Below are 26,102 nucleotides of genomic sequence, written 5' to 3' on the forward strand. Positions count from 1 at the left end.
GCTTTTAATACCATCGGCACTGCTTTGAACATGGGCTACACAATAAATGGGCTCGGCCCATGTAATTACCTCCCGAATTCAATGTAGGCCTATTTAATGGTGTGGAAGTTTATTTAGCTTATAGAGGCCCATCATCACGAGAAACTGGGAGCTCACAAATCACAAGAAACTGGAAGCTTGAATGGTGGGTGGTCTATGCCCAAGGCGTTGTTCATTTAAGCTCATCCTATATTATGTCTAGTTCTCTAGTTTTTTTTTTATCAAATAGTTCTCTAGTTTTTAAATGAACATTCCTTTTGGGTTTGTGCAAAAAGAAAAAAATGAGCTTAAGCATTATTGAAAATAAAGTGAAACAGGGTGTTTATAATAATTGGTAAGAGTTTATAATGGTTAAAGTAAAATTATATTACAATAGATAAAAGGATACATTTGTAGCAAATATATCCCAGAAGATGATGAAATGAAATATGTTTCTCTTATTTATTTTTTCATATACATGAAGTGAAAAGTACGTTTATCCAACCAAAGAAGAACATAGTGATATATCCTCCTTCATATACACACTTAAACATATCCATAGCCATCACCAAAGAGGATATGAGACAGTTTCATCTCCCCTCATTGATTTTGACTCCAAGCATAGGCTTAAAGTCGTTCTCTGCGGGCGTCACAAAGCTGGTGGAGTAGGATCCAGAAGCGCCCGTGTCTTTGGTTTGAAAGGCGCTGAAAGAGGACCTTGTGGTGTCATCAAATCTCCAGTCGGGTAGGTAGATTGGCTTAGAGGTCACCTCACTCACCTCAACGTCTCCTGAAAGCATGGCCACCACTCGTGACATTGGTGGTCTAACAGCATGAGATGCTTGAGTGCACAGCAGAGCAATGCCTATCATGCGTTTCACTTCTTCCACGTTGAATTCAGTTAGCTCACGATCAATAAGTTCCACTTGATGACTTTTCTCGTGTAGATTCCATGCCCATTCGAGAAGATATCTTTTTTCACCCTCAAGGCTCTCATCTGCGTTTCCCCTTCCACTCACTAGCTCAAGTACCACAATACCAAAGGCGTACACATCCGTTTTCTCTGTTAGGTGTCCACGCATGGCATACTCGGGCGCAAGATATCCACTATTTGCAACAACATGTGTGTTATAAATAATTCCATAATTAGAAAAAAAAAATGTTTAGGGTTTGGGAATACGTACACGGTCCCAGCCACTTTGGTACTTATGTGGGTTTTCTTGTCATCGTATAGCCTTGCCAGACCAAAATCAGAGACTTTAGGGACTAGATTAGAGTCAAGCAAAATGTTGCTGGCCTTCACATCCCTGTGTACTATTCGAACACTCCCCTCCTCGTGGAGGTAGGCTAGACCCCTAGCTACTCCCATGCAGATCTCAAAACGGATTGGCCAATCAAGATGTAAAGTCTTTTTATCACCTCCTGCAACACCCAAATCGAGACTACTTTAGCCTCTGAGCAGAGAAGCAGGAGATAGACAAGTTATGTTTTTTTGTTCATTACCAAATAGTGCCTGGTCGAGACTTCCATTGGGGAGATACTCATAAACGAGCAAACGATGATCTCCTTCATAGCAACATCCATAAAGTTTAACTAGGTTGCGGTGCATAACTGTAGAAATTGCTACTATTTCTGCAACAAAGTGTCCCTTTCCTTGTCGCGATCCAACCGACAACTGTTTCACCGCCACCTCTCGTCCATCATTCAGGTTTCCCTGTTGATATGTGTTAAAATCATAACAAAAATAAAAGTATAAAATGTTTGTTAAACTATATAATCTAATCTCTCCTTGATACATTTACATAAGTTAGTTATTTATGTTATTACACAAAGAGTTGTAACTCTTCAAGTTGTGTCCTTTAGTATAAAGAGTTGTGTCTCTTATACTTGTATTGATTCGATCTCTATATAAAGATCAATCATCTGTTGTAAACATATCAACCGAATCTCAATAATACAAAAGTATTTTCAGAAAAGTTTATAAGTCTGAAACGTCTATCTTATTCTTTCTCTCGAACTCGTGTGTAACACACTGTGATCATTGTGTAACACAAGCGGTTGGTAAAAGATTAACATGGTATCAGAGCTTTACGTTTGAGAGGACAAAGGAAAAAGCACTAGTAAGAGAAACACTTGGCGTGGAGAAAAGGAGGCTAGAGGATTTTGTCATACGATTTCGGAATCATTCGAAACGATGAAGAATCAAGTAATCCCCATATTTGATGGAGAGAAGTACGACTTCTGGAGCATCAAGATGACAACCATTCTCAAGACCAGGAAGTTATGGTCTGTGGTTGAAGAAGGCGTAGCAGCCCCACCAGCACAAGTGGATGAAACCCCTGAAACAGCAAGGGCAAGATCGCTTAGAGAAGAAGCGATGATGAACGATACATTGGCTTTGCAAATCTTGCAAACTGCTGTATCGGATCATATATTCTCACGGATTGCAGCAGCATCAACATCCAAAGAGGCGTGGGATGCATTGAAGGAGGAGTATGAAGGCTCTCCTCAAGTTCGTTTGATTAAACTTCAAACATTGCGAAGGGAGTATGAGAATCTGAAGATGTATGAGAATGAAGACATTAAGGTCTTCACAGATAAGATAGTTGAATTGGCAAATCAATTAACTTATCATGGTGAACAGAAGTCAGATGTTCAACTCATACAGAAGATACTCATCTCTCTCCCAGCCAAGTTCGATAGCATAGTCAGTGTGTTGGAGCAAACAAGCGATTTGACTTCAACAAAGATGACAGAGTTGATCGGGATCTTGAAGGCTCATGAAGCAAGGCTGGCTGCAAGAGAAGAAAGCACCAGTGAAGGAGCATTCGATGCTCGTGTTAAACACAAAAATTCTGGTGTTACACAAGACAACTCAAAGCGCCAAGGAGGCAAGAAGTGGTGCGGTTTCTGCAAGAGAAACAACCACAATGAGAGCGAGTGTTGGAGGAAACAGAAGAAGGAAGATCCAAAGAAGGATCACAGAAGTAACAAGGAGTGTTACAATTGTGGCAAGTTAGGCCACTTTGCAAATCAGTGCTACTCAAAGAAGAAAGAGAAGGCACATGTGAGTCTCGAAGAAGATTCAAATGAAGATCACATGTTGTTCAGTGCGAGCGAAGCAGCAACAACAGTGATGGAAGATGTCTGGTTAGTAGACAGTGGAGCAACTAATCATATGACAAAGGAGGAGAGTTACTTCTCAAAGCTTGATAGGAGTATCAAGGTTCCAATAAAGATTGGAAATGGAAGCACAGTCATGACAGCCGGTAAAGGAGACATTACCGTCATGACCAAAGGTGGCAAGAAGACCATCAGAAATGTATTCTTGGTTCCGGGTTTGGCGAAAAATTTGTTGAGTGTTCCACAAATTGTTTCAAGCGGATACCGGGTGAGTTTCCAAGAGAAGAGATGCATCATAGATGATGCAAAAGGAAGGAGGATAATGGATATCCCAATGACTCACAAAAGCTATCGAATCAGGATGAGTTCGGCTCAGGTAGAAGAGGCCTTGAGCGCTAGTGAGCAAGGAAAGATGGAGACATGGCACAAGAGACTTGGTCATGTAGGCGACAAAAGGTTGCAACAAATGCAAGACAAAGACTTGGTAAAGGGATTACCAAAGTTTAAAGTCAAGAAGGAAGCATGTGAGGCGTGTAGACTTGGAAAGCAATCACGCAAAAGCTTCCCAAAGGAATCTCAAACTAAGACAAGAGAGAAGCTTGAGATTGTACATACGGATGTATGTGGGCCGATGCAGCACCAGTCTGTTGATGGAAGCCGATACTTTTTGCTATTCTTGGATGATCATACTCACATGTGTTGGGTATACTTCATGAAGCAAAAGTCAGAGACATTCTCACTGTTCAAGAAGTTCAAAGCAATGGTGGAGAAGCAGTCGGATTGTACCATCAAGACACTGAGATCAGATGGAGGTGGTGAGTTCACTTCACGAGAATTCAACCGGTTCTGTGAAGAAGAAGGAATCAATAAGCAAGTCACCTTGCCTTATTCACCGCAACAAAATGGTGCAGCGGAGCGCATGAATAGGACCTTGGTGGAGATGGCTAGATCTATGTTGGCAGAACAAGACTTACCGCTCAAGTTATGGGCAGAAGCGGTATACACTGCCTCATATCTTCAAAACCGTCTGCCATCAAAGGCAATAGAAGAAGATGTCACTCCTATAGAGAAGTGGTGTGGACACAAGCCAGATGTGTCACACATGAGAATGTTTGGTAGCATATGCTACATACATATCCCAGATCAAAAGAGGAGGAAGCTAGACGTCAAGGCAAAACGTGGAGTCTTTGTTGGATATAGCAACCAATCCAAAGGCTATAGAGTTCTCATTTTGGAGAATGAGAAGATTGAAGTATCAAGAGATGTCGAGTTTGAAGAAGGAAAGAAGTGGGATTGGAAAAGGCAAGAAGAAGTGAGGAAGACATTGGAGTTGTCTATGGAAGACTCTCACTCGCCTGAGGATCAAACCGAAAGTGCATCCAGTCCTGAGGAACAAACCGAAGGTGCATCCAGTCCTGAGGAACAATTTGGAGGTACTTTCAGCCCTATTTCTTTTCAAAATGATGATCATGATACTAGTAGTGGAGATGAAGAAACTTCTGAGGCACCAAGGAAGTTCAAGTCCATGGTTGATATCATGGAAAGGGCACCGAGAGTAGAGCTTGATGAAGCGGCTCAAGCTATAGAAGCTTGTCTTCATGCAAATGAAGAACCATACACTTATGATGAAGCGTGTGGTACCAAGGAATGGAGAGAAGCAATGAATGAGGAGATAGCCATGATTGAGAAGAACAAGACGTGGGAACTAGTGGACAAGCCAAAGAAGAAGAATGTGATAAGTGTGAAGTGGATCTACAAGATCAAGACCGATGCAAACGGCAATCACATCAAGCACAAGGCGCGGCTAGTTGCAAGAGGGTTCTCTCAAGAGTATGGTGTTGACTACCTTGAGACGTTTGCTCCTGTCTCAAGACATGATACAATACGAGCCATACTTGCCTATGCGGCTCAGATGAAGTGGCAATTGTATCAGATGGATGTGAAGTCAGCCTTTCTCAATGGCGACCTCAAGGAAGAAGTGTATGTCACACAACCGCCTGGGTATGTGACACACGGGAAGGAACACAAGGTGTTAAGGCTACACAAAGCTTTATATGGTTTAAAGCAAGCCCCAAGGGCATGGTATGGAAGGATAGATTCATACTTTCTTCAAAACGGTTTTGAGAGGAGTATGAATGATGCGGCCTTATACATCAAGAAGCAAGGAGGAGATGTGTTGATCGTGAGTCTATATGTGGATGATATAATCATCACAGGAAGCAACATTCAGAGCATCAACACATTCAAGGAGAACATGAAGAAAGAATTCGAGATGGTGGATCTTGGATTGTTGAACTACTTTCTTGGAATGGAAGTAATTCAAGACAATGGAGGCATATTTCTTTCACAAGAAAATATGCAAACAAACTTGTAGACAAGTTTGGGATGCGAGACAGCAAGAGTGTAAGCAACCCACTTACACCACAAGGAAAAGGAGTTGAGGATGACAAGGAGTATGGAGATCCGACTAAGTATAGAAGCATCATTGGAGGGCTTTTGTACTTGTGTGCATCAAGACCTGATGTGATGTATGCAAGCGCCTATCTCTCAAGATACATGTCATCACCTCGCATGAAGCACTACCAAGAAGCCAAGAGGGTGTTAAGATATGTCAAAGGAACATCAAACTTTGGAGTGTACTTCACAAGCGTGAAAGAACCAAGACTTCTAGGCTACACGGACAGCGATTGGGGTGGTTCTAAGGAAGACAAGAAAAGCACTTCAGGTTATGTGTTTACTCTTGGATCAGCCATGTTTTGTTGGCAGTCAAGCAAGCAACAAACAGTGGCGCAATCAACGGCTGAGGCAGAGTACATAGCCGTGTGTGCAGCAGCAAATCAAGCAGTGTGGTTACAAAGACTATTTGAAGACTTTGGTCAGAAGTTTGAAGGAGGCATTCCGATCTTATGTGACAACAAATCAGCAATAGCAATTGGGAAGAATCCGGTGCAACACAGAAGGACGAAGCACATAGAGATCAAGTACCATTTCGTGAGGGAAGCTGAGCAAAAGGGAATCATTGAACTGAAGTATTGCAAAGGGGATGATCAACTCGCAGACATTCTCACAAAGGCATTGGGTGGTTCAAGATTTGAAGATCTAAGGAAGCAGCTTGGAGTCAAGTCGAGATATGATTAAGGAGGAGTGTTAAACTATATAATCTAATCTCTCCTTGATACATTTACATAAGTTAGTTATTTATGTTATTACACAAAGAGTTGTAACTCTTCAAGTTGTGTCCTTTAGTATAAAGAGTTGTGTCTCTTATACTTGTATTGATTCGATCTCTATATAAAGATCAATCATCTGTTGTAAACATATCAACCGAATCTCAATAATACAAAAGTATTTTCAGAAAAGTTTATAAGTCTGAAACGTCTATCTTATTCTTTCTCTCGAACTCGTGTGTAACACACTGTGATCATTGTGTAACACAAGCGGTTGGTAAAAGATTAACAATGTTTGTTCTAAAAGTATATTTTGGTCTCAATTTACCTTATAAACAGGCCCAAATCCTCCCTCTCCAAGCTTGTTTGAGGGATTGAAATCTTGAGTGGCAGTTTTAAGTTCAGAGTAAGAAAAAGTGTAAGGCTTCACGTCCATGTTCAGTATCTCTGCAACAACAACAACAACAATCCGGTTCTTGAGAAGTGACCAATTTAAAAAAAAAAATCAAGTTTATAATTACCTTCATCATCTGTGTATCGCTTCCTTCTTTTTCGGATGATTAAGATAACCACGCCCGCAATGATGCTCAAAAGTCCCAGGCCAACAATGACACCCAAAATGGTACCAGTCCTGTTATTTCCCTTTGATGGTGGCTTGTTAGCCACAGTTGGTATAAAATCTGAACAACAATATATGTAACACTTAGGTATTTATTTGCGTCAGAAGGACAAAATAATAACTTGCCAGTTGTGTTTTGTTACCTGGTTTTGCACTGACGGCAGATATTAATGGCCCATAAGCACCTTGAATGGGAATACAACATGTTCCTTTTCCAGCCCAGAAAAGATGAATTTCGATGTAATTTTCTGATACATTAACTTTATATTCTCTCTCAACTGCTCGGACAATAGAGTCATTAGCTGTTCTGCGTATATCAAAGTCCCTTTCAACAAGTCTTCCCTGGAAAAACAGAGCAAAAAGGTTATTACACCCACCACCAAGAAAGCAGAAAAGCTAGATCAAGAAGTAGTGCATGCTGACCTGAACATAAATGTCAAAACGTCTTCTACCTATGCCTCTCCAAGTGTTTGAAGAAGAACCAATAATTTGTATTTCAGCAAACTGAATTGTTACTGTATAGCCTCCATTTTCTAGCCCCAACCCATAATACCTTAGGGAAGATGCGGAAAGTCTTGCTGATTGAAAAAGCTCCGAGTCCAAAGTGTTGATAAATTGTGATAGTAAAGTCACTATGTATACATTACTACTACCGCCAAAAAGTCCTACATTACTGGCTCCCCATCTCTGTTCATCACTCACGACGAATGAAGCTGGTCCAAGAGCCCCGTCCTCCCTTTCAAATACTTCTCCGCTAGCTGACCGTATTTGTTGGCCTCCGCAGTTGATAGCAAAGTCAGAATCTAGACACAAATCAATAGAAGAACATTTATGATTATCCTTTTTCATCCATAGCACATGTATAAAAATGACTATTAGAATATCTCTTTGTTACACTTACATAATGCTTTGCCTCGATTGCAAGGGAAGTTTTTCTGCAGGCAGTTCAGTCCTGGTAAAACCCTTTTATGAAATGAAAGGAGATAAATATAATGTTGGAAGTTCAGGCATCCACAAGAACATATATAATATTTAACAAAACCACCTGTTGTCAAGACTTTCTAAGGTGAAGTTGTTGGCAACAAGGTTGCTGCACAAATAACATATATGGTTTTGTTATGATTCTAGTAAATATTTTCTACAAAAAGGAAGCTCCATAATGAATTATACACTACGAAATTATGTCCTGAGATTGAAAAAACTCACAAGTAGAAGGTTTAGTGTTTTCTTTACTTACAGTTGCAAGTTCGGTAAGTTGACCCACGAAGGAGGAATTCCAGACAAATCATTGTACGAAACATCTCTGAAAGTATATATATGTTAATTATCTATTCCAAAACAGTTTCCTGATTATATATATATATATATCTTGTACACGACTTGAGTCTATATCAGGACTTTGTGGCTTTCAAAGATGATCAAATATAAAGGAATTGGTTACTCACATATTGCTCAAAGTCTGGCTCTTTTGAGTGGGCAAGGAACCATTCAACGTATTATTCCCCAGAAACCTAATAAGAAGAGTGAAGACATAATTTTTGTTTTTTTTGACAATTATCATCTTTAAATCACTGGAAAACAAAGCATAAAACATATCAATCTTACAAGTGAGTAAGTTGACTTAAATTGAACAATGAAGCCGGAATTGGTCCATGTAGTTTATTGAAGCTTAAATCACTGGAAAATAGACAAGAATCTCACTGTTTTAAAAGAAAAAGACCATGAAGCAGCTTGGACTTTTCAGGACATGTTTATGTTGTACTTACACTTGTTTGAGACTTGAGAATTGTCCAATATAAGAGGGTATTGTCCCAGTGAGATTGCTGTTCCTCAATACTCTGCGAAATATGTAAAATACAGACAAGTACATTATAATGTGATCGATCATATATATACGAATTAGGTTAGAAGATGTTTAAGTGAAGTTGGCTTACAGTACACTTAGAGAAGTCATGTCTTTGATGAACTCAAGAGAAGAGCTGCCGTTGGATATATCACCAAGCCTCCTACGTACATTTAGAATAGGCATGAGCTATTAAATATGTAGAGGAGACTTGGAATAAAAGAAAGATGAATGGTTGTGACACCAATGTAAACAACACATACAGTTCTGTTAAAGAAGTTAAGCTGGAAAATGACGACGGTATGGGACCACTTAAATCAGTTCCGACAATTCTCCTGCAACAATTATCGAATCTCAAATTTAACAAGAGCAATGCTTGTAGATACAAGTCCATTATATAAATTCTGTAAAACATGAAATCTTCTTACAAGGCAGTAAGTTTGGTCCATCTTCCTATAAAGTCAGGTATACGACCTGTAACTCCCAGATCCATCATCCAACTGATACAACATTAAGTAGAAAAATGTGAAGTGGCACGTAGGAAAAATTAACGGTAAAGCTAAATTCAATAAAACAAAATCTAACGCGGTTTGCAGCTCCACAAGATTAGCAAATGATGACGGTATGGCCCCGGTGAAATCAGAACTATCCATGTATCTGCATTAATTAACAGATGTACTAATTAAATGGGCGAGAATATTAACAATAAAAATGATGTCCAAGGTTTAAGACTTTATAACTAGGAAATGAATATACATAAAAAATGCTTGTAGAAGATACACAGACTCACATTTGCTGTAGTTTTGTGCAATTCCCAATCTCAGCTGGTATAGAGCCAGAAAATTTATTTGAACTAATACCACTGCATGCAGAAAAATGTATAAAAGATAGGTGGAAGCATTAAAATCTGACATTTGTGATTTTCTTTTTTTTCTTAAAAGAAAAAGAATGAAGAAGAAGCTTACAGCAATTTCAATTCTGTAAGCAGACCAATTTCCTTGGGAACGGGGCCAGACAAGGCATTGATCCCAAAAGTCCTAACAGAGTTGGAAGTGTGAGAGATAAATAACTAGCTAGAGAGGTTTCAATCAATATAAAAAGCCTTACAGCTAGAGCTGGGCAAATAAACCGAACCCGACCCGATAAAAATGAATCCGAACCGATCCGAACCCGACATAAAAACCGAATGGATCTTGTTTTATGGTATTTCGGGTTATGGGTATTATCCGAACCGAACCCGAATCTAAATGGATACCCAATAGAACCCGAAACATTCAAAATTTCCAAAAAGAACTTGTATCAAACATGATCTCAATTCCTAATATGTATTCAAAATATATTAAACATCTAAAATAATTATCTATTATATGAAGATTGATGGTTGAAGGTTGAAGTTTTTAGATTTGGGTTTTATTTTTCATTGAATAATGTTTTTTATTTCGTGAGAACTTGATTTTCGTTTCATGCTTTCATTTATTTGGTTTTCTTTCGATCAATAACTATGTTTACCTTTCACTTGATTTTAAATGATTACATTTGATGTTCCTTTCTTTTTTTTTGAACCGATTTTATTTATGTTTTGGTTACAAAATAGGTAGAAATCAAGTATTTTAAAACCAAAGAACCGATTTTAGTTACTTTTTGGTTACAAAGTAGATATAAATCAGGTACATTTAAACCGAAGAACCGATTGGGACCCGAACCCGAAAGTACATCGGGTTATACCGGTTCTTTGAAGATTTACTAAACCCGACCCGAACCCGATAGAACCCGAACCGGTCCCGAACCGAATTTTCATATAACCCGAATGGGACTGATTTTGATAAACCCGAAAAACCGAAACCCGATTGGACTAAACCGAAACCCGATTGGGACCCCGAATGCCCAGGCCTACTTACAGCCATTCCATTCGAGTCAGATTTCCAATTGCAGGGGAAAGGGAGCCCGTAAGAAAATTTTGAGCCAGGTTCCTGAAAGAAAGAAAGATGCATGTGTGTTGTGCTCTTTTTCGATGATAACAATACTAAATATAAATGATAAAAGAAAAAAGACAAGGAACAGGTAAAGTCAAATATATATGTACAGATTTGTGAGGTGTGTCAAAGTCCAGAGCTGTGGAGGTATAGGTCCTATAACATCCATCGCATAAACCTTGCTGTGTAATATTGAAACAACAACAACATGCATGCATGGTAAAACATTCAGTGGGTGAATGAATGCACAAAGACAACATATATATATAGGGGGAAAGAGGGGGTGTGTACTGTACAGGGCGGTGATGCGGCAGATTGTTGAGCCGTTGAACGTGCAGTCGCATTTGATAAGAGGGTTATATGCTTTGTCGTCGATGGTGATGTTCTCGCCGATGGCTACGCCGGAGCAAAGTTGGCCACTGATGTTCCAGTCCCTAGGCGCCTGTTTACCCCAAGCGGCAAAGATGGAGTTCAAAGCTCGCGCTGTTGTTTTACACCAAACCACAACGGCTCAGTACTTTCAGTACTTAACCAAACAAATTAACAGACTTAATTAATTAGTTGGTTACAAAAGTGTTCAACTAACAAATTAACAAACCTTCGTCGGGATCAGTAGTGGTTCCGGTTCGGTTTTGAGATCGAACCAGGTCAATTGAACCGAATATACACAAGATGAACCAGACAGTGAGGTGCAGGCACGTGGGCATCTTCGTCGACGGAGGTTCTTACTTTTATCTTTTTCTTTTTTTGTGTGTGTGGGTTCAGTTTAGAAACACAAACAACAATGGTGGTCTGTCTTACTTTCAAGAAAAAGCTTGCTTAAATTCTCTAGCCATGATTATCCTTTTAGGCTCCATTGACTTATAATAACATTTTCACTGACTTGTAATGTGGTTTGACAACTTTTCACCACACGATAAGAATGACTGAATGAGTGGAGAGATTTAACAACTCTTTAATAATTAGTGATAGGGTGGTGGACCAGTACCACCGTGTTTGCATTACTCTATCAGTGCTCATCGGTCCTTTTTTTTTTTTTTGCACTACACTCTCCTCACTGGTCACTGGTCACATCATTATTAGTTTTGTGTTGATTGTGTTGTCCAATTTCGTTCGTTCCTTCGTCGCTCTTTCCTCCATGATGGTATTTATGGTCTATAGTAATTTCCATGCTCATGATATTATTACATCAAGACAAGATATATGCAGTGTACTATCTATATGAACAGTACCATCAATAATGCCTACTTGACTTGTGAATATGCAAAAGTCTTCGTGTACAAGTAAAGACTTTTGACAACTTTTTTTTGTTTGTTTTTATTTTTTTTTGAATGAATTTTAAATTTTATTCATCAAAAAACCTTGTTACATCTTTGTGTCAACTTATTTAAATACAAAGACTCATAACTCAGAAAAAACCTTACACTTCTCTTTTAAACTCTAGTTTGAAACTAAAATTGAAGAGCACACTCCATACCTCTCCTCCTTCTTGTACTCAACAGACTGAGTTTGTTTCTTATCTCCTTATCAATAAGTTTCTTCAGAATGGAAATAGGCATAAGCTTCTCCCCATGTCGAACATTATTCCTCACCCTCCATATAGCATAGACAGCCGCTTGAAAGGCGTATCTTATACAAAAAATACTCTTCTTATCATAACCCCCACTTGAGATTATCCTCACCATTTCAGACCAATCATATGTGAAAGCGTTACCCAAAATACCTTTTACGAGATGTTCCCACAACTGCAAAGCATAAGAACATTCGAAAAATAAGTGATTTCGAGTCTCCACATCAGTCTTGCACAATACACAGGTAGTTCTCCACATCCCCTGGCTCCATCTCGATACCCTGTCTAAAGTGGATAATCTTCCTCTCATGGTTAACCATGTCATGAATGCATACTTAGGTGTAGCCATTGAGAACCAAATCCCCCGAGTCCAAAGATATTGCACGCTCGTCCCTCTTAACAGCATCCAAGTTTCATTTGTTGAGAAATTCTCTCTATACCCCGACTTTCTCCTCCAGATACTGACATCCAACTTCTCACTCTGGATCTTACTTCTCACAGATTCAAGAGCCGTCTCTACCTCTTGCAAAACCTCTGATCTATGACGTCTTCTCCATCTTAAATTCAGCACCGCTTCCTCCAGAGTGGCTTCCTTTCTTATACCCAAATCAATAAAACCTCTCTCACCCACAAGATCAAATATCACACCCTTCTCAGACCAACAATCATACCAAAAAGAGATGTGTCTCCCGTTGTCAATTTCAATTTTGTAGAATGTCTTCGCTATCTCTCTAAGCTTCAGCATCTTTCTCCACATCCAAGAACCCACCTAAAAATTAACTTTTACTTCGCAAAAGCTTCTCTTCTTTAAAAGATATTCTTTAATCCACAATATTCTATGAGAACAGACTAGACTCATGTCATGTTTATCCAAGCTGATACCTCTAAAACATGACATGAGTCTAGTCTGCTCTCATGGAATCACTTTGTCTATGCAGTTTTGGGAACACAACACATAATGCACAGTCTTACTCTTCTTTTCATAGCAAACTGAAGAGCTTAATTATTATTGAATCAAAGAAATACATGTTTCTCTAATCAAAGAGGAAAATAGTGATCCTAATTCACTTACACAAAACACATCTCTATAGTTACAGATAATAAAGGGTCTTTGTCATCTTCCCTCATTGATCTTGACTCCCAGCATCGGCTTAGAATCAGCGCTTCTGGGTGATATCTCGGAGCCAGGCGCTACGAAGCTCGTGGACAAGGAATCAGAAGGCCACGTCTCTTTGGTTTGAAATCCGCTTAGAGAAGAGCTTGTGGTGTCATCAAATCTCCAGTCGGTTAGGTAGCCTGGCTTAGAGGTGACATCACTCACCTCAACGTCTCCCGAAAGCATGGCCACCACTCTTGACATCGGTGGCCTCAAGGCATGTGATGTCTGAGTGCAAAGCAGAGCAATGCCTATCATGCGCTTCACTTCTTCCATGTTGAATTCAGTTAGCTCACGATCAATAAGTTCCACTTCACGACTTTTCTCGTGTAGATTCCATGCCTGTACACAAACTTAACATCAGCTTTTGCTAAAGTGCACAACACATTCCCCACGTTGATTACAGATAAGTGTTGAAATGGATCAATCAAATTATAACAAGCAAGTTAACGTACCCATTCAAGAAGATATCTTTTTTCGTCTTCCAAGTTCTCATCAGAGTTTGGCCTTCCACTCACTAGCTCTAGAGCCACAACACCAAAGGCATACACATCAGTTTTCTCTGTTAGATGTCCGCGCATGGCATACTCCGGCGCAAGATATCCACTGCATTGGTCCCCAACAACATGTCTTATAAATCCACATAACAGTATTGCAAAGTAAAAGTCAAGGTTCGAGAATACTTACATCGTCCCTGCTACTCGGGTGCTTATGTGGGTTTTCTTGTCATCGTATAGCTTTGCGAGACCAAAATCAGAAACTTTTGGGACCAAATTAGAGTCCAGTAAAATGTTGCTGGCCTTCACATCCCTGTGTACGATCCGCAGCCTCGCCTCCTCGTGGAGATAGACTAGACCCCTGGCAACTCCTAGACATATCTCATAACGAGTTGACCAATCAAGATGTAAAGTCTTGTCCCCTGCAACATCAAAATCAATTGCAAAAGTGCATAACGAGTGCTGGCATAAGCATAGGTCGATAAATCATGATTTTTAGCATACCAAATAGAGCCTGATCAAGACTTCCGTTAGGAAGGTATTCATATACTAGCAAACGATGATCTCCTTCATAGCAGCACCCATAAAGTTTTACTAAGTTGCGATGTTGAACTGCAGAAATCGCTACAATCTCTGCAACAAATTGTCCCTTCCCTTGCCGGGATCCCACCGACAACAGCTTCACTGCTACTTCTCTTCCATCATTGAGTTTTCCCTGTTGAATGTGTTATTCGAAAGAAAACATATTAAAAAGGTATCACATATATTGTGATTTCCAAGAAAATGGAGCACATACCTTATAAACAGGCCCAAATCCTCCCTCTCCAAGCTTGTTAGAGGGATCGAAATCTTGAGTTGCACTCTTCAGTTCCGAGTACGTAAAGGTGTAAGGCTTTACGTCCATACTAAGAAGCTCTGCAAGAAAAAAAGAAGTGATTTCTAAAAAAAAGGAACCAATTTGAAAGATGATATTCAAGTGTGCGTTCTTATTACATATTTACATGTATACCTTCATCATCTGTATACCGCTTTCTTCTTTTTCGGATGATGAAGATAGCCACGCCCGCTAAGATACTTAAGAGTCCTAGGCCAACAATGACACCCACAATAGTACCGGTCCTGTTCTTTCCCTTTGATGGTGGCCGATTGCCCACAGTTGGTGTAAAATCTGGATAACAACAATATGTAACACTTAGGGAACTTGTGAACATCAATAATATCAAACAACAAAGGATTTGCCATTTCTTGTGTTACCTGATTTTGCACTGACAGCCGATATTAAAGGCCCATACGCCCCTTGAATGGGGATACAACATGTTCCTTTTCCAGCCCAGAAAAGATGAATTTCCAGGTAATTCTCAGTTACATTTGCTTTATACACTCTCTGAACTGCTCGAACAGTAGAGTCACCAGCCGTTCTGCGTACATCAAAATCCGTTTCAACAAGTCTTCCCTGAGAAAAAAAAAACGAAGCAACGAGATTACTGCACCAAACAAGTTAACTTATAAAGCGAAAAGCTAGATCAAGTAGTAGTGCAGACCTGGACATAAATGTCAAAACGTCGTCTTCCTAAACCTCTCCAAGTGTTTGAAGTAGAACCAAGGATTTGAATTTCAACAAACTGAAGTGTTACTGTATAGCCTCCATTTTCTAGCCCCAAACCATAATACCTCAGGGAAGATGCAGAAAGTCTTGCTGACTGAAAAAGCTCCGAGTCCAAAGTGCCGATAAATTGTGATTGTGAAGTCGCTATGTATATATTACTGCTACTTCCGGCAAAAAGTCCCACGCTACTGGCTGCCCATCTCTGAACATCACTCACGACAAAAGAAGCTGGTCCCAGCTCCTCGTCCTCCCTCTCAAATAATGCTCCGCTCACAGACCGTATTGGTGGGCCTCCGCAGTTGATCGAAAATTCAGAATCTAGACATCAATAAAATAAAAAAGATCATAAGCAATTTTTTCCAACAGTGCACACAAGCACTGTCCATTTGTTACACTTACATAATGCTTTTCCTCTATTGCAAGGGAAGTCTTTCTGCAGGCAGCTCAGTCCTGGTAAAACACTTTTAACCAAAAAAAAAAGAAATGATAAGTCGTCTACATTTGCAACCGTTTGCAGGAACTACATAAAAGTGGGTCATGATGGAACAAGCATCATCGACAATATCACCTCTTGTCAAGACCTTCCAAGGAGAAATTGTTAGCAACGAGGTTGCTGCACAGATAAAATACATTTTTGTTATGAATGTAATATATATTTCCTATAAATAGGAAACTTCATGCTGGATACGAAGAAACCCAATGAATATACACAAGGAATTGTTCCGAGATTGAATAACACAAGTGGTGTTTTCTTTACTTACAGTTTCAAGTTTGGTAAGTTGACCCATGAAGGAAGACTTCCAGACAAATCATTGTACGACACATCTCTGTTAGTATAAAAGAGAACATTGATTAGAATCCACTGGAACCTTATTCAAATTGAATAAGTGCCGACTAATAGGTGAAGGAAACTTGAGCCTATATCAGGAGGATTTGTTTTCAACAAACCCTCCCAACAATTAGGGGTGGCTTTCAAAGACGAAACAATTATAAAGGACCTTCGTTACGCACATATTTCTCAAAGTCTGACTCTTTTGAGAAGGCAATGGACCATTCAGCGTGTTGTTCCCAAGAAACCTAATAAGAGGAGTGAAGACATCAAACCATTTCGACAGGCATAATCTTTAATCACTGGAAAACAAAGCAAAAAAAAACATATCATCTTACAAGTGAGTAAGTCGACTTAAATTGAAAAGTGAAGCTGGAATTGGTCCACCTAGTTTGTTGAAGCTTAAATCACTGGAAAACAGACACGAATTACACGGTAACACATTAAAATTATTCATGTTTAGCAGTGAAAGAAGGAAAATAAGACATTATATTATCAGCAACTTAAGATCATTTCGTATTCTCTTTTGGTGACTTTCACAAATAATCACACTCTACTCACAGAATAGCAATCATAACACTGAAGAAACACACAGACATATGGTGTACTTACACTTGTTGCAGACTTGAAAATTCTCCGATAAAAGAGGGTATCGTCCCAGTGAGATTGCTGTTCCTAAATACTCTGCAACATATATCAGAAACAGTTCAATACTACACAAATGTGATCAAAGATTGAACTAAAATAAGTTGAATAGAAGTGGTCTTACAATGTACTTAGAGATTTCATGTCTTTGAAGAATTCAAGAGAAGAGCTGCCGTTGGATATATCACCAAGCCTCCTACGTACATTTAGAATAGGCATGAGCTATTAAATATGTGGAGGAGAGAGGGGATGAAAGAAGAGCAAACAAGAATGGTTCTGACACCAATGGGAACAACACATACAGTTCTGTCAAAGAAGTTAAGTTGGAAAATGATGACGGTATAGGACCACTCAGACCAGTTCCGAGAATTCTCCTGTAGTAAAACATGTATGGAATCTCAAACTTGGAAAATAATGAGGCCTTTTCTACTAAGAGTAGGATTAGTGTAGAAATTAAAAATCAAGAGGAACAAATCCATTATATAATTCTGAAAAAAGAAGAAGAAGGAAATGTTCTTACAAGGTAGTAAGTTTGGTCCAGTTTCCTATGAAATCTGGAATCGGACCTGTAACTTCCAGATCCGTAATCCAACTGGTACAACCCAATTAAGGAAAAAGGAAAAAGATGTAGAAATCCAACTATAAGACTTATTATATAAGCAAATTAAGTACAAAAAGAAGAAGAAGAAGAAGAAGCTTACGCATCTTCGAGCTGAACAAGATTAGCAAATGATTGGGGTATTCCCCCTGTGAGTCCAGAACTTCCTATATACCTGCAGTAGTACAAGTGTTGTTATATAAATGATATGGAAGTTTTAAGTTTGCATATCGGAATTGTAAGATCGGAAATGATTACATAAAAAAAAAGATACTAGCTGAGTAGAAATGAAAAAGGAGACTCACATTTTCTGTAGTTTAGTACAAGACCCAATCTCAGGTGGTATAGAACCAGAAAAGTTATTTGAGCTAATACCACTGCATGTTGTATACAAGATAAGGAAGCATCAAAGTCTTCTAGAAAGAAGTAGTCTGAAAACATTATATAATATCTGAGGAAAAAAGGCAAAGCAAAGCTTACAGTGATCTTAGATCTTTAAGCAGACCAATTTCCTTGGGAACAGGGCCAGACAATGCATTGATCCCAAAAGTCCTATGTGATGAATGAGTTGAGTGTGGGGGGAGAGAGGAGGAGTGTTGGTAAGAAAGAGAAAGGGAAGAAGAGAGAGGCTTACATGTATTGCATACGAGTCAGATTACCAATAGCAGGAGGGAGGGAGCCTGTAAGAACATTTTGACCCAAGTTCCTGAAACAAAGAAAGAAAGAAAGAAGAGGAGGTCCGGTCCATAATTGTGTAAATGTGATCATATCATATCTATAATTGAATAGGGAAAAAAAAGGAAGAAGCATATGTACAGATTAGTGAGGTAGTGCAAAGTCCAGAGCTGGGGAGGGATAGGTCCTACAACTTCAATCGCATAAACCTTGCTGCATAAAATCAAATCAAATCAAGAAAAAAAAAAAAGAAGAGGGATACTTAAATATAGCTATTTGGTGGAGTGGGAGGGTTGGTACAGGGCGGTGATGCGGCAGATTTTGGAGCTGTTGAACGTGCAGTCGCATTTGATAAGAGGGTTGTATGCTTTGTCGTCGATGGTGACGCTGTCGTCCATGGCGGCGCCGGAGCACAGTTCGCCGCTGATGTTCCATTCCCTGGGCGCAGGGATCCTCCAAGCGGCGAAGATGGAGTTCAAAGCTCGAGCTGTTTATTAAATTAAATTAAATTAAATTAAATTAATAGACTCATCAATTGTTCTTCCTTTATTAGCTTAAAAATCTCTATCTAATTATAAATTACACTTAACTACTAATCAAACCATTTCTTAGTTTTCAAAACTAACCAACCGCTACAAAAAAGACCTACAAGAACAAGACTACGATTATTTTGAAAGAAAAAGAAGACTGTGACACCTTCGTCTGGATCAGTAGTGGCTCCGGTTCTGTTTTGAGCTCGAACCACATGTACCGAACCGGAAAGGAACCAGACTGTGATTAGAAGACACAGAGACCGCCGCCGTTGCCTGGCCATCGTCGATGTGTGTGTGAGAGAGAGACCGGAGGTTTTATTTCAACGACAAATAAAGAAAAAAAAAAATAGACACGCGAATAATAAGGTTAAGCTTTTAGCAAAAAAAAAAAAAAAGAATAATAAGGTTAAGGTGTTTCGTTGGACTTTGAAGAAGAAGACGAAGGAGAAGAGATGCAAGTTGCTTATTAACTTGTATTAATTATTAATCTCAATAAACAACAACTAAGCTACTAATCCAGGATCCCCGTAGGGTTCACGCGCTCTCCCCCCAGGGGAGATTTCAACAATCAACAATGGCGGCGAGCGCAACCGTCACCACCTTCACCTTTTGGGGAGACTAATGATTTAAATAATGAGACCAGACGCATTCTGGAGACATGACAATAGTCAATGGGACGTTTGGTCAGAGACTCAGAGCTTCTCGCCTGTACTGTACGTATCCTATACTATTTATTTACAAACCAACCACGCTTCTTTCTTTTTACTGCTGCTAGTAAGATTTACAAGATACGATGTTCTTCACTCGGTCGAACCGGTCTAGTTGCATCAATCTGCTTACGCTTCTTGAGAGATACGAAAGAGCCTTGGGTCAATGTATTAGCCCCACTAAATCAGCCATTACTTTCTCGTCCAAGACCCCTCTAGCGGTAAAAGATTGGGTTAAGCGGACAATGTCTATTGAGAAAGAAGGAGGCATCGGAAAGTACTTTGGGTTATCCGAACACTTTGGACGAAGAAAGCATGACATCTTCAATAGCATTATCGACAGAATCCGACAAAAAGTCTTGAGCTGGTCAACTCGCTTCCTTTCCAGTGCTGGGAAAGAGGTTCTATTAAAATCCATCTTTACAGCCATTCCGGTTTATGCCATGATCTGCTTCCGCCTACCGGCCTTCCTCTGCAAGCAAATACAATCGATTCTTACGAGATTTTGGTGGGATTCAAAACCGGACATTAGAAATATCTGTTGGGTTGCTTGGTCCAGACTCACCCTCCCAAAGACTATGTGCGGCTTAGGCTTTCGCGACATTGAGTGTTACAACCAAGCACTCATAGCGAAGATAGCTTGGCGTCTTATTCGGGATCCACAGTCCCTTTTGGCGCAGACTCTATTCGGAAAATACTGCTTCGATTCGTCCTTCTGCGACAGCTCATGCCCTGCTTCCGCATCTCATGGTTGGTGCGGGATTCTTTGGGGACGTGATTTACTCCAGCTAGGCCTTGGATGGACTGTGGGGAATGGTGAATCGATCAAAGTCTGGTCTGCTCCCTGGCTGTCCACATCCTCTCCGATAACTCCAATGGGGCCAGCTCCTTCACGAGAAAGTCAAGATATGCTCGTCTCGAACTTGCTTCTTCCTGAGACAAAGGAGTGGAATGTTCATCTTGTCAGACATCACCTGCCTCTTTATGAAGACCGTATCCTTCAAATTGTACCAAGCTCTTTTGACAAACAGGACGAGCTGGTTTGGCTTCCGAATGCATCTGGAGACTATACATCAAAGTCTGGTTATGCCCTGGCTAGACTATCAACGCAGAGCCATATAATTGATCACTTCCCTTGGCGCAAAAGTGTTTGGAACCTAAACACCCCTCCTAAGGTGCAAACCTTCCTATGGTGATCAATGAACGGAGCCCTTCCCGTGGGTTCTGTCCTACTCACGCGAGGTCTCCATGCGGAGGCTAAGTGTAAAAGGTGTGGAGAACTCAAAACCCCACTGCACCTCTTCCTTACTTGTCCTTTTGCTGCCCGTATCTGGGACCGTATCCCGGCTCTCTTCAAGCCTGATGCTAGCACTATAACTTCGGTGAGTAACCTCCTCATCAGTAACATGAGAATGATCAACCTTCCACCCACCGGCCTGGGAACCTCCCTAATATACCCGTGGTTGTACTGGCACCTTTGGAAGGCTAGAAACAAGCTAATCTTTGAAGATAGATCCTGGACAGAAGCTGAGCTAGTTTTAAAAATTATTAAGGATGTGCGCTGCTGGGAAGAGGCTTCCCAAGGCAAAAGACACGCCCAAACCAACAAATCAAATCTGATACCCGCCCCTCCACCATCTCTGCAATATCTTAATTGTTTCACTGATGGAGCCTGGGATCCTAATTCTGGCAACAGTGGCCAAGGCTGGCATTTCACTACCTCCTCTGGTGTGGAGTTAAAACACCAATCCTCTAACCACCGACATGTAGCTGCGCCCATAGTAGCAGAGGATCTCGCGGTAAAGGCCGCTCTTATTGATGCAGTCACTAATGACTTCTCTCAGCTGAATGTCTTCTCTGATTCGAAGTCTCTCATCAACCTCCTCAACTCCTCTGCTTCAACAGTGCTTTTTCAGAGTGTACTGTTTGATATTAGAGCCTTGTGTTGTAGGTTTGAATCTATCTCGTTCTTTTTTGTTCCCCGTTTGGGGAATGTCGCTGCGGATACTCTCGCAAAATCTGCTTTAAGACTCCTTGTAACCTCTCCGGATGGAGAGTAAACTGTTTCCCCCTTTATGAATCAAAGTAGTTCGTTCAAAAACAAAATACAATCTAATCCAAATGTAATTAAAAGTAACTCTCAAAGGTGTTTCAAGTTTGTTAAAGTCCACTTGAGTCTTACAAGGATTCTTTGGACCAGGGCCGGCTATTATTTGGAACAAACGTTGGCCTAGTCCAAACCCCGTATCCCCATGTAGGATCTTAGAGCATCATTATCCCTAAACCCCTTAAAAGATCTCTTAATTAATTTTTAATAGTTTTTAAAGTATAAAAAGTAAGTTAAGAGATTTAGAAATAGATTTAAACATTTAAGTGGTTTATTGCAAGTGTCTTAATTATGAGTTCTTAAAACAAAATTATAAAACACTTTCATTACAACAAAACCATGCCTAATGGGGATGATATCAAGAAAGCACACATGAAGCTTAAGATATTTTCACAGCACCGTTCTACCTACCATTATCCCACTGCTTCACCAATGTTAACCAAAATAGAATGAAGAAGAGTGAAGTGAGTGAGACCTGGTTTATAGCAATTCTTCCGAGCTCTTCAATTCCTTCTTGCCCCGAATATGGAACATGTTTCTTCAGTGTTTCAGTTCTGCGCCAAATTACAATAGTATTGTTTATAGGTCAAGTCACTATTATGACATAACCTTCTAACCTTTTGTTTCCTACAGAATTGACTAGAGACTGATAAAAAATGACTACTTTAGATTGATACAGAAAAAAATGTAACGAACTTACAACTTGTCAACATGCTTTTGGCGTGAATCCAGTGGCAGTTGAATTCTCCAGTCACCTGAGTTCATGGCAGGTTCTTCCCTCGGGAGACCAGGCTCTGAATTGTCATTGAACATAAGCACAAAGCATCAAGGGTAATATTTTTATAACATCATCAATAACCAAAATTCACAGATCACTGAAGCACAAGAACACCAAAACAACAGAGCATGTGGCTTCAAATAAAGCACATAAGATTATCAAAACTATAAGATCAAGGATGAATCCATGAATTTTAAACACAATCAAGTAATTCTACAGAAACCCAGAACATAACTTTCCTCTAGAATCAAAATCCAAACAAAACCCAAATGGATGGTAAGGCCTAACCTCAGAGAGATTTGGTGGGGGAGAGAGAGGCGGAGAGAGAAGGCTGAGAGAGATGCGGCGGAGAGAGAGACATGCGGAGGAGAGAGCTCAAGCTCCTTTTATGGAGTTCGAGAGAGAGATGCGGCGAAAGAGAGATGCAACGAGAGAGAGACGGCCACAGAGAGAGTGAAATCTAACAAGTGGGTATTGAAATTGGAACTAACCATGACCAGCTTCTTCTGCGAAAGCACCATCCCCACGAATCCAACTGCATTCCGAAACTCTCCATCGCCATCATCGTGGTCGACCTCATTCTCTTCTTTCCCTTCCCATTAGAGCACAAGCCAATCACCTCCTGTCACGTGTCCACTAGGGACGTTTCTTCTAGTCCCATAAGGCCAACATTATCGGCGCCCCTTAGGCCCGTCCTTAATCGAGTTTGGGTTGAAAATAAATCAAAAATAAATCCTCGGGTTCGCGACGGGCCTTAGCTAAGAGATTTTTTGGGCTCGTCCTTAACGAAACGTGGCAGCATTGGAGTGGGAGATGTATTCGAAGCCGAGAAAGGATTTGTCGGTGTGTTCTTCTCTCTTCTCCAAGCTCAATCGAAATCTCAAATCTCTGATGGCGACGCCATGATGTCCGAAGGCGAAGTTAAATCAAAAGGAATAATCGATCTCTTCAAATCGTTTGCAACCCGCTCACTCCACATCGCCCTGATCTCTGAAGGCGAAGTAAAAAAAAAACAAAGGTCGTGTCCAATATCTCCGAAGGCGAAGTCACAGCAAACTCCACAGAGGCCTGGTGTCGGCGTTTGATCCCCTGATCGAATTTCAAAGCTCAATCCACTTCGAATTCCGAAATCGAAAACGAAATCTCTGAAGGCGAAGAGCTGATCTGGAAATCGATCTCTGCAAATCGAAAGTCAAAGTTCACTCCACCTGCCACGGTTCACTTCCGGTTCTTTACGTGGAGCACATATTATACCCAAATCGTTTGAGAATCGACCCAATCTGAAGGTATGTCTTTAACCTCCATTCTAAGACTGAAAATCCGAGTAGGGCTGTGTAGATTCTAAGGTTGTTTTATTTGATTCTATGGTTGATATGATTCTCTCCGCTCTTGTGATATATATTCTATGGTCGGCTCTTGTGATTGAAGTGGTTTTTGATATTTATAAGTCTTATTGATTCTTTGTTTCGATAGATTCTATGGTTTGAAATAGAAAAATAGTATAGATTGTATGGTTGTTTAATGCTTGTAAAATCGTATAATTCTATGGTTGTTTGAGATAGAAAATCGTATAGATTCTATGGTTGTTTGATGGTTGCAAAATCGTATAGATTGAAGTGATCGTATTGAAGTATTTTGAACAAATTAGAATTATGGTATGTTTCTTCTATTGATTGTAATGAGGCAAATCTTTTATTTTGAGAATTTAGTGATACCTCTTTAACTCTTTAATCAACAAGACCAACCATTTGCAGTGAAAGGACATATGTGGTTAATGTTAGCTTTATATTAGAGGCACTGTCGTGGTTACTGCTTAGTTAGATAGGTTAAAGTGTATTTTGTTTCAAACTGTCATGACTGCTTAGTTAGATAGGTTAGGCTGTAAAGTGTAGTTTGTTTGAAACTCTATCCCCTTAATTTTTTATGATCTTCGTACGATAGTTGTTAGGTTTTTATTTGTGTAATAACTTCAGATTAGACATTTCTTGGTTACGGTTAGTCTTTATGTGGAAAACTTAATACTCTTCACTTCCTCCTATTAAACTCCCATCTCATTCCCCTTAAATATACACAGCTACTATCTCTCTTCTATGATCTCATAAGCTACAACTCTCTCTCTCAAATCTTTCTCTTTTCTAACTCGTATGGATTTAAAAATTTATCACAGTCAGTCTTCTAGTTACGTTGGACTGCTTAACAGTCAACAGGGAAGTGTTCTCCATGAAAACTTTCCTTATGAAAGTTTTCAATCAAGTGTTAATTTTGGAGAATCCGAGATCCCCCCCCCTTTTCAGTTCACAACAATGTGAAGACACACCAGTCGACCGTACTGTTAGATGCAAATGAAGCCCAGCTGATGACGAGGTTTTAATCAGTGCTTGGCTTAACACTTCGAAGGACGCTGTTGTTGGAAATGATCAGAAGTCGGGGACCTTCTGGAAACGGGTGAGAGAGTATTATGCAGCAAGTCCACATGGAGTAGAGGATGGTGAAAAGAGAGAGCATCTTCATTGTAAGCAGAGATGGCACATAATCAATGATCAGGTTAACAAGTTCTGTGGGGCGTATTCAGCAGCAGAGAGACAAATTAGTAGTGGTGAGAGTGACACTGATGTTCTCAAGAAGGCTCATGACATCTTCTACTCTGATAAGAAAAGCAAGTTGAACCTTGAGCATGTGTGGTGTGTGTTGAGGTATGAACAGAAATGGTTTAGCCTTAACAATCAAAAAGCCACTGCCAGTTCAAAGAGGAAGAATGGTGAGACAGATTCAAGCACCAATGGTGTGTGTTTTATTTTATTTTTGATATTTGTAATTATTTTTTTCAAATCTTTGTAATTTTCCTTATGTTTTCAGTTTTAATGTCATATGTTTTATTTATGATATTTTATTTATGATATTTGTAATTTGTTTTATTTTATTTATGATATTTGTAATTTTTTTTTTAAATCTTTGTAATTTTCCTTATGTTTTCAATTTTAATGTCATTTGTTTTTTTTATACTTCTCTTTTTAATGTCATAAAATATAAAAAATAATTAATTTATTTACTAAGAGACATACAAAAGTCCTATCAATAATCTAATTTTCTTGGGTTTGTCCTTAACTTTGTTCTTAACTCCAAATTAATCATAAACTAATCTAAGGACACAAAATCATGTCCTACCAATAATGTTGCTCTTAGGAGACGTCTCTTCCTTTAATTGCCTTTTTTCATTTTTTTTTTATTCCGATTTATGTTAAGAGACCTTCTAAAATACAAGGACAATGATGCTTAGTCAAGGGGTCCAAATTCTTTGAAAATATACATATTCTTATACAAATTTAATAGATTTGGTTGAAAAGGGTTCCAAAAATATTTTACATGTACATACATTTATTTTCATCACACATTTTACAAAAATGTTGATGATAGAAAAAAAAACATATATTAAAAATTTTAAACAAACTTAAATATTAAGAGTTTAATTTTTTTTTTTGCCAAGGGTCCACATAAGTCTTGAGCCGACCCTGCTTCGGAGTTTCAGGCAATATCTAAGAGCAAGTGCAACGGAAGTCCGACCCTGATCCTTAGCGTGCCACCATATGCTGAGTTGAATAGATTTATATTATAAAAAGCAAATAATGTAAGGATTTTATCGGATCAGTCCGTCCGTAAG

At 39.5% G+C, this 26,102-nt stretch overlaps 1 protein-coding gene across 1 annotated transcript; it reads right to left on the reverse strand.

The window, feature by feature from the left end:
* Positions 1-456: 456 nt before the first annotated feature.
* Positions 457-19,229, reverse strand: LOC106354115. The gene is made up of 49 exons (XM_048738924.1): positions 19,016-19,229; positions 18,620-18,806; positions 18,461-18,532; positions 18,279-18,350; positions 18,125-18,196; positions 17,950-18,021; positions 17,748-17,819; positions 17,567-17,638; positions 17,349-17,420; positions 17,171-17,242; positions 17,014-17,085; positions 16,740-16,811; positions 16,584-16,649; positions 16,334-16,399; positions 16,141-16,185; positions 15,972-16,033; positions 15,508-15,890; positions 15,221-15,419; positions 14,976-15,134; positions 14,763-14,881; positions 14,471-14,681; positions 14,157-14,388; positions 13,925-14,075; positions 13,431-13,811; positions 12,594-13,082; positions 12,221-12,488; positions 11,342-11,467; positions 11,040-11,226; positions 10,854-10,925; positions 10,669-10,740; positions 9,736-9,807; positions 9,561-9,632; positions 9,356-9,427; positions 9,199-9,270; positions 9,034-9,105; positions 8,862-8,933; positions 8,694-8,765; positions 8,533-8,604; positions 8,373-8,438; positions 8,165-8,230; positions 7,973-8,017; positions 7,829-7,890; positions 7,351-7,730; positions 7,071-7,269; positions 6,830-6,988; positions 6,637-6,755; positions 1,522-1,732; positions 1,203-1,440; positions 457-1,125 (listed from the first exon to the last, which is right to left on the reverse strand). Exons 1-49 carry the CDS (start codon positions 19,131-19,133, stop codon positions 609-611), a joined length of 6,951 nt encoding a protein of 2,316 aa, XP_048594881.1. The 5' UTR covers positions 19,134-19,229; the 3' UTR covers positions 457-608.
* Positions 19,230-26,102: the final 6,873 nt, after the last annotated feature.

This window comes from Brassica napus, chromosome A8 (genome assembly GCF_020379485.1).
Source record: "Brassica napus cultivar Da-Ae chromosome A8, Da-Ae, whole genome shotgun sequence".
NCBI lineage: Eukaryota > Viridiplantae > Streptophyta > Magnoliopsida > Brassicales > Brassicaceae > Brassica > Brassica napus.

Excerpts from the sequence above, each read along its gene's own strand:
- LOC106354115 (XM_048738924.1), bottom strand. The coding sequence starts at position 19,133 with ATGGCCAGGCAACGGCGGCGGTCTCTGTGTCTTCTAATCACAGTCTGG. Across the intron at positions 18,022-18,124 it reads CTTAAAGATCTAAGATCACT|TGGTATTAGCTCAAATAACT; the intron begins GTAAGCTTTGCT and ends TACAACATGCAG. Across the intron at positions 17,820-17,949 it reads TGTACTAAACTACAGAAAAT|GTATATAGGAAGTTCTGGAC; the intron begins GTGAGTCTCCTT and ends GTACTACTGCAG.